Source organism: Anopheles ziemanni, chromosome 2 (genome assembly GCF_943734765.1).
Source record: "Anopheles ziemanni chromosome 2, idAnoZiCoDA_A2_x.2, whole genome shotgun sequence".
In the NCBI taxonomy this organism is placed as follows: domain Eukaryota; kingdom Metazoa; phylum Arthropoda; class Insecta; order Diptera; family Culicidae; genus Anopheles; species Anopheles ziemanni.
Genome location: NC_080705.1, coordinates 44,670,582 through 44,679,641, shown reverse-complemented (window position 1 = coordinate 44,679,641; position 9,060 = coordinate 44,670,582). Strand labels below are relative to the sequence as shown.

The following is a 9,060-nucleotide window of genomic DNA, read 5'->3' as shown; positions in this document are numbered from 1 at the left end:
TTGTTGCGTTGAAATCAGCGGCGAATGATTCAATACACTTTATCTAAATAACACGAAAAGAAGCATATAACCAAGCGGCTTATGTTTTACTGGACTGACAAAATGTCTCAAATAAACCCGCCGAAAATTGACTTTTCTATGAAATCTGTCTCGCTCAATCGTGTACATAAGGTTACTAGATGAAATCGAAGGCAATCTTTGTGACAAATAGAGTAGTTTTGAAATATTCCAAGAATAATTGAAGTCAAACGTCTCAAGCCAGCCTAACAAGTAAAAACTATAGAATGTCGTTAGTAAAACTATGGTTTATCATCACAGTAAAACTTAACTGATAGAACACGATATATGCTGTCAAGGATATATACACCTTGAACACACTGACTTCAATTCGTTGCATTCCATTTGGTTTGAACTCTTCAATCCGACCTTTTAGTTACTGCCGTTAGATGAGGAATCGGCCGCGGATAATTTTAGTGATGGGGAAACTGAATCCCTACAGGGATTCGAATCTTTCGATTCAAATCCATTCTGAGATCCCGACTCCCAATCTGTCATATCATATCATATGTAATCATATGGCTAATCTAATGCCGATTTTTCATATGATGCGTTTAATTCAATGAATGATTTACAAAAGAATATCAGTAAAGTAGACATTATTCTTCTCATTGTATTCAAACAACACGAATAATCTAGTCTTTTTTGGGAAAATGCAGACTAACTGATTTACCCGAGTTCATTCCAAGAAGAGTAGCATTTATTATGTTTCAAACATGCAAACCATTATGACAGCGTTATCATTCAAATTGATTCCATCGTGGGTCACTGAAACAGTGAAGCAAGTCCTTTTGATGTTTTTCCGCACTTCCCCGGCGGGAACTTTATCGCGGAACGAACATGTTTGATGTTCTGATAACAATCTTCACAAATAGCGCCTCAGACATGGCTGATATAATGTATTTAAAGCTAGACAGGAAAGTAAACTGGTGCTTTGCGTCCATTACAATATCTATCAATCTCTAACGTATTTGAGATATTCTATTGGCCCAAATGAGCTGTTTTATTCACAGATTCAAGCTTGTAAGAACCACCACTAGCTCACTTTTTTCGCCGCTCGTTTTTGGTGGGAAAAGGCGAATTCTCTCCCAAAATCCGGGCGAAATATGCTCACGACCTTTCGTGCCGGGTCTTGTTCTAGCGAATGACCTTCAAACGCTGAACCGGTAAACGGGTTCGGGCGACACGTTGTGTCTGTACACGCACCGCGCATGTGTTGGTGCAACAAATGCAAATGTGTGCGTGACCAAATTTGGTCTCGCGGAGAGGAAATTGTCATCTTTTCTCTCGACGAGAGCTGGTAGAAAAACTAGAAAAGGTGGATAAAATGTAATATGTTTCTTGAGACAAAATTACGCGTCTTGCAAAGACCTTTCATTTGAGGGGTCATTTGTGGAAATCGGTCAAGGAACTAACAAGTTATACGGGAATTGGCTTTTTTAACCTATATTGCCAATCAACCTGATTTACCTTTTCGCCCCCTCGGGCGAACACTTTCCAGGTGTGGTTTTGATCAGAAACAAGAAAGTACGGTTACATTTACTTTCAACACAAATGCGCGTCTTGAAAATACCTTTCATGTAAGGGGTCAATCGTGAAAATCGGTTGAAAGAATCAATAGTTATTAACAAATTGGCAATTTTTTGCGTTTCAGTAATCGAGGTTTATCAATCTTGTTCCCGGTAGAGTGCTGTCTCTTTTCCACACAATTAGTTTTCTCAAAAACTAGAAAAAATAGAATGGATCTATTGTAAAACAAAGTTGTGTGTCTTGAACAGACCTTTCATTTAAGGGGTCACATGTACAAATCGGTTCAGCAATTGTAAAGTTATTTCAGCAGAAAATACCAACCAAGGTTTCTGCACCTACGCCTCAGAAAATCATAAACTAAGTATTACGGAAGAGTCTTTGTTGCACAGAGTTACAGTCTTTAAAAGACCTTTCATTTGAGGGGTCTGGCACTAAAATTGGCCAAGCCACTAAAAAGTTATTGAGAAATTAGTTGGTTTTTGAAGCTTGTTGCACAAAGTTTGGCGCGCAGCTTCGTTCGTAGTGGTGGGTAAACCAAATCCCCAAATCCGAATCCCAATCCAAGAAACAGTCGGAACAGTCCAAGCAGTGGATAGTGTTCCTTTGGAACTGTGGTCTTTGTGTACAAAATTTTGAAAGGCCTGGTACCAACGTACTTGGGGGAAAGGATAGTAGTTAGGACTTACACTCGTAATGCCGGTGAGCCAAGACTTCCCGGCTATCTGTCTAGATGTCTGCCCGAAATTCGTTGTTTTTCAAAGGAGTACAATGGTACAACAGGATCCGAGAGAGATTAAACAAGCGTGAAATCTTAGGGAGTTCAAAAGCCTATGCGCCGTATACGTGAAGCGGGTAGTGTGACGCTGTCTTGCAATGTATTTAGTAAATGTTGTAGTTTTTGAACCCGTAGTATTGCATTTGTCAACATGATCTTTGATTATGATGATGATGAGTAAAAAAATGAACAGGGACGTTTTATTTTTATTATCTAATTTAACTTAATAGAATGAATGAGTCTACATAGTTTTGAGACACGCGCGCGTAAATGAGGACAATTGGTGGTCATGGCTGTACGAAAAGAACTAATAGTATCTACACATCTCGCTGTAGTTGAGTCCCTTTCTGTTCTTGATAGTGGCACCACATTATCAACCAATTGTAATTGGCGGTGGGAACTACAAACAGAGCAGAAATACCCTCTTACACTCCGGAAAGTGGTGCCTCGTTAACGTTGGGAGATTCGGCGATTTACCTTTCGAGGTGATTGCTCGGGACCGTTGTATGGAAGGAACAAGATCAGGCCCCTTAAGTAGTACTGGTGGGTTTCACCACACTATCAATCATTGATAGCTGGTGGTATTAACCAAAACTGTGCGAAAATACCTGCCCTACTCCGGAAAGTGATCTCCTTTTGCTAGTTGGGAAATCTAAAGCAAGCCGTAGACGTTACATATTAATCTGCACAGATGTTTGACGTCTACGGCTTTTCCTTAGCTCTTTCCAACATCCCTCGAGATATTCGGGATATCTGGAGGGATGTTTGACAGACGATGGGTACGAGAGAACAAAGGAAATCTGTAGACGTCAAAGATCTGCACAGATTAATATGTGACGTCTACGGGCTGCTTAAGATGTACCTCCTTGTGAAATCGATGGCGACCGTTGTATGAATGGAGCAGAGTTGGATACGATTGTTCTGGAGAGTAATGCCCCAATGCCCCCTCTCGTTTGGTGATTTATATTTAATATCGTAAGATACTTTCGTCCCTCTCAAACCTATGTAGGGGTAAGCGGTGGGACTCATCATCATCATTATCATCATCAGCATCATCCCCGGTTGACGACAAATGTCAGCTTATCCTGGATTTGGGTCCCCGCATCCAAAAATCTGTACTTCTCCCCCCCTAAACTCTATGATTAGAAATGAGAATGTGTGCGTTGGTCGTTTTCTTAGGGAAAGAGAGGGTGCGAATGCTTCCTATGCATATTCTATCCTTTGAAACCATGCAACGCAAAACTATCCCCAATATGCTTACTGCAGTAAGCATGTGTCGTTATTCGCGTATACGCACGTACTTACGTACGAAACCTATTTGAGATATGTGAGTGTGTTTCTTGTTGGAGCAACCACAGCATCATGTATTTGCGCATTCTGGTCATAGCAATCTCAGAGGGCAGGCGCAAGTGCATTGAGCAGCAAGTGTAATGATCGTGCCATTAATACTGTTGAGGTAAGAACAAACTAATAAACTTATGAAAATGATGAAAATCTAGGTAATTTAAATCAGTAACATTCTAACTTTTTTTTACTTTTAGGAATGAAAGCAAAGCTAAAGAATGCGTCGAATGGTGCATGAGCTGGATCGCATATGCTGTTAAGAATTGGATCTTTCTGGGACGTCAAGTCCACTGCAGAGGCCAGATCTCTACACTGGTAAGTCAGCAAACAGTGTGATCGCAAATATCCGAATAATAAACATCCGATGACTTAATTCTCAAAAAGCAAATGTTTTAATTTCACCGCAGCATTCTGCGGGTAGAAGAAAATATCACATTCGTAGAATATACCATACACACACACCTACACGCGAGCTAGTCTCACCCACACCACCAAGCAAATCAATGCAAAGGTGGGGAGGTTGCTGGGACTCTTGCTGGAACTACATGACAGCAGCAAAAAATTTGAATTTCTGTCAGCCGGGTCATCATCATCATCATGTAAACAAATCAATGTCGGTCTGGAAATTGTTTATCCTAATCTGAATCCCCAGAATCCGATTCAGAATTCGGTAAAAATGGTCTGGTCCTGATGAAATGGGTTTGGTTGGGTAGAACAACTCGGATAATGGACATTCTACTGTATTTCTTTGTAAAAAATAGGTTCCAGGAATTTTTCTAGATCAAAACTTGCAAATCGCTCAAATACTCAATCTATGTCCATTGGACATTCTACCCAGCGTTCGATTTGAGTAAACTTAAATCAGTTATATTGTCTCTAGATCGACTAGTTATGGGACTAATTCGACTCAAATCATTGTGAGTCGATTCAAACAGTTGAAGATCAAGTCAAAATCGAATCAAATCGAGTCCCAAACCAATCAAATCTAACTCAAATCCTAATCGAATCAAATCTTTAGAATCTGTCAAATGGGACTCGAATCTTTAGAATCCGTCAAATGGCATTCGAATCTTCGAATCTTCCGAATCCCGATTCTGCCAACACTAGATAATTTGTTTTTATTTTGTGTGCAATTACGTTTGCTGTGTGATTCCCAGATGATGTGTCCGGAGTAACATGAGAAACTGTAATCCATGTAGTGCCGATCGTGCAAAAGGCAGATAAGTAACTGCAATATCACAACTTGTAGCATCACGAACACGTCGAAATCCCGTTGGGGGAGGTTTTATAGGCGAAGTGCTGTGTGTTTCAGCTTGAGAGCTGTGATTGATAAGGCTGGTACATCCTGCTGCTGTGACAATGAATGCCAACGAAGACGTTCTAACCTCCTTTGGAGGACCGCAGGATGGGAATAATGGAGAAATGAACAGTGAGGCTGTGAGCCGATCATCTTCAGCTTCCACAACTCCAAGCTCCACGAAAAGCTTATTCGAGCCTTCGGAAGAATCCTCACTTCACAATGGATCGAGCTCATACTACAGTGGGGGACGGGTTGCAGTTCCGGCCGCAGAAGCTGTAAGAAAATAATTGAATCTCTCTTCCATTTCATAATCTCATCTTGCATGATAATTCCCCCATTCGTTTTCAAAGTTTCAATTTTATTATATTCAATTTTTGTGTTTTGCTGTGGCAATCGCATTGCTGACATCAAATTAGAAAATAATCATTCTACACATCACGAACAAGTGTCCTTGTCCGAAAAAGCATTGCTCCTATAATCAGCGCTTTATTGCTCAATGTGCATTAATCACATCTCATCATTTTAACGTAGTTTCAAACCCGCATTTTTTAAATTATAGAATATCAAAATTTTATCAATTTCGTCACATAACGAATGTTCAAAAACGTTCATTTCAGATTGAACACAGTTCTAACGTTCATGAAGATCATAGCATGTAAAAGAACTAAAGCATTTCACAAACAATGAACATTTTGAAATTAAAAATTTCGAAACATTTTCCATTCTCTTGCTTTAAGAAGCATCCGGGGGCTGTGTGAAAAATAGGTGCTTCACTTTAATATCCATTAACAAGTACCTACTAATGGGAGCTTACTGCATGCCGTGGGGGAGTAAAAAGAAGATTTTTTTTCTTCTGGTGATGATAATAACGAATTGCGTTATGGTTTATAAAAAAAGACCGGTGTGATCTATAATATGTTGAAATCTGACTGAATTTGAATAACGGATTCTAAACCTATACAAGTTTAAAATATTATAAAAAATGCACGATTTTTTTATGCGTAAACATTGGTTAACAAGAACGTTCAAATTTCGAACCTTTTTTCCATGACTGGGAATTAATAGAAACATAAATATCATTACTACATTCAACAGAATCTCACACTTTCATCAGTGGATTTCACACTTAGGATTTATGTTTCCAATCATTAAACATTGTTTTCGTTGTTGTTAACCACTCGTAGCATAAACGCCTGATGAGCTAGCTTTTCATGGTTTCAATGGTTTACTAGCAATGTTTTCCTAATATCTTTCCTTCACAGAACGGATTCAGTTTCCGTAAGTTATGGGCGTTTACCGGGCCTGGATTTCTTATGTCCATTGCGTATTTGGATCCGGGGAACATTGAGTCCGATTTACAGAGCGGGGTAGTGGCAAGGTATAGCCTGCTATGGGTGCTACTCGGTGCTACGCTGTTGGGACTCGCCATGCAACGGCTGGCAATCAAGTGGGTACAACGCTGTGCAAAATTATTACCACAAACAAAGTGATATTGGCTTACGATGCATTATCTATTTTATGTATTCCTTACTTTTTTCTGTTGCTTTTGATTAACTTTACGCAGGATTGGTGTTGTAACAGGATTGCATCTGGCGGAACTGTGCTATAGGAAGTATAGAACCATTCCTAGATTGTTGCTTTGGCTAATGGTTGAAGTGGCCATCATCGGGTCCGATATGCAGGAGGTGATTGGTACCGCGATTGCCATATATCTATTATCATCCAAACGGTAAATGGAAGGAAACAAGCTGGTTGCCCAAGAATAATGTTTTGCATGCTGTTTTACTGCAGAGCTGGTGTTAGAAGAGATCGCACTAATAGACATTCACCCATTGCAGGATACCTTTGTACGTCGGGGTGCTGATAACTGTTTTCGATACGTTATCGTTTCTATTCCTGGATAAATATAAACTGCGGCGTCTGGAACTATTCTTCGGATTTCTAATCACCACCATGGCCGTATCGTTTGGTTACCAGGTGAGTTGAAGTGCATGTAGTACGTATATTTATACTGAAAGGTTATATCTTGTTTTCGTTTCAGTATATCATCAGTGATATACCACAATTAGAAGTTATAAAGGGTATGTTTATTCCTTGGTCGTCCGACTACCGCCCAGGAACGCTGTTGCAAGCAGTTGGGATCATTGGTGCAGTCATTATGCCACACAACTTGTACCTGCATTCGGCACTCGTTAAGGTAACACACAGATAACGTTATTTGTTGACTGCAAATGTTTTGCATACACTTTCTTTTTTTTGTTTTAGTCACGAGTCATAAACCGAAGCCAAACGAACGAGGTTAAGGATGCCAACCGGTACTACTTCATTGAGGCATCGTTGGCGCTTTTGGTTTCCTTCATAATAAACGTGTTTGTGGTGTCGGTCTTTGCACAAGATCTGTATGGGAAAACCAATCAAAATGTGGTATGTACATTGGATGCAGTTTCACTTTCTGTTAATTTAAAATAATTTATTAAATTCAATGCAAAACGAAACATAAGAAACTACTGCTTGCATGTTTTGTATTAGGAATGTGATGCATGAAACATACAAGTTGCTTTCAAATAGAATACTAGGACTTGAATCGATTTTGATAGCTTCATTTTGCTCACTCAAATTGAATTAGTTATTTTTTTTTCAACTCACATTGTTCTTGAACTGTTGGACGTTTGCCGAAAAGAAAGTGATGTTCTCTCTCCTATCAGTGCATTAAGTATATTAAACTTCATCGTAAATTTCTTTTGACTTCCAGATCGACACATGCGCCAATACTCCATTTGCTGGTGATATTAACTCGGCATTCGTCGCAAACAATGTCACTGCCGAGATCAACATCTACAAGGCCGGGCTGGTATTAGGATGTTTCTACGGTGGAGCGTCAATGTATGTTTGGGCCATTGGTATTTTAGCTGCGGGTCAAAGTTCGACCATGACTGGAACCTATGCGGGACAGTTTGCGATGGAGGTAATCGTCCTAGTACCCGCCTAAATCTGTTAGACGATGAGTTTCTTGTCCATTTTCTAGGGTTTTCTGAATTTGCAATGGGTGCGATGGAAGCGAGTGTTGTTCACTCGAACAGTGGCCGTTATTCCCGCGTTTTATGTTGCATTCTTTAGTCGATTGGAGGACCTGACGAAGATGAATGATATACTTAATGCAGTAATGGCACTGCAACTGCCATTTGCTGCAATTCCCACAGTAGCATTTACGTGTTGCAGTGCACTCATGCTCGAGTTCGTCAATGGAGCGTAAGCAACATTTAGACAAATCGGAAACGTACAACTCATGAATTTACTAATAAAGTAAAACATTCCGTGTTTCTCCATAGGGTTGAAAAAATAATTTCTATCGCCCTGAGCTTTACCGTGATTGGAGTAAATCTATATTTTATCATTGCAAACCTGGAACATGTGGAGCTGACTGCTCTGATGATATTTGGTGTTGGTAAGTAATTTCCTATGGTCACAAACTGTGTGGATTATTTGCCAATCCATCTATAACCTTTTTGTATTTCCTTTCTCTTCTCCAGTGGTTTTTGGCGTTTTCTACATCACATTCAATGCATACCTTATTCTCCATATGATGGTTTATATGGGCAACAAAACTCTAGCAGGCAATAGGGTAAATAGATGCATCGTTTAAATACTATGTTTAGACGTTAATTTCCTGTGTCTCATTTTTTTGGTTTTTCTACTTAGTTCGTTCAACGGTTTGTCTTAGTGGAGCGCTGGGATGATAACACGTTTGTCACGAACGTACCATCGGCTAATGAGCAGAGTTGATCGTCGTTGGAAGTGTGCGAAGAAGTGAGCAGTGAGTCAAATGATTTAATTGTTACTGTAGATGGTTTTGTTTTTAATGTGTAGTGAAAAAAAGAATCCAACGAAACCCTATCAACATAAACAAATGGTGCTGTGTCTTAGAAGAAACATTGTAGTATAGCCGAGAACTTTCCATTTCCAAAATATACCTTCACGTATACAGTTTGTTGTCTTGTTACATTAAAATGGCTGAAAGAAAGAATTGATGTAGAATGTTCGATCAGAGTTCGAT

General features: G+C 39.6%; 1 protein-coding gene across 1 annotated transcript; it reads left to right on the top strand.

The window, feature by feature from the left end:
- The first annotated feature begins 4,860 nt into the window (after positions 1-4,860).
- Positions 4,861-8,965, top strand: LOC131282350 (protein Malvolio). The gene is made up of 11 exons (XM_058311787.1): positions 4,861-5,281; positions 6,269-6,453; positions 6,571-6,735; positions 6,845-6,983; positions 7,048-7,203; positions 7,272-7,430; positions 7,759-7,971; positions 8,032-8,255; positions 8,336-8,451; positions 8,537-8,628; positions 8,706-8,965. Exons 1-11 carry the CDS (start codon positions 5,066-5,068, stop codon positions 8,787-8,789), a joined length of 1,749 nt encoding a protein of 582 aa, XP_058167770.1. The 5' UTR covers positions 4,861-5,065; the 3' UTR covers positions 8,790-8,965.
- The last annotated feature ends 95 nt before the right edge of the window (positions 8,966-9,060 follow it).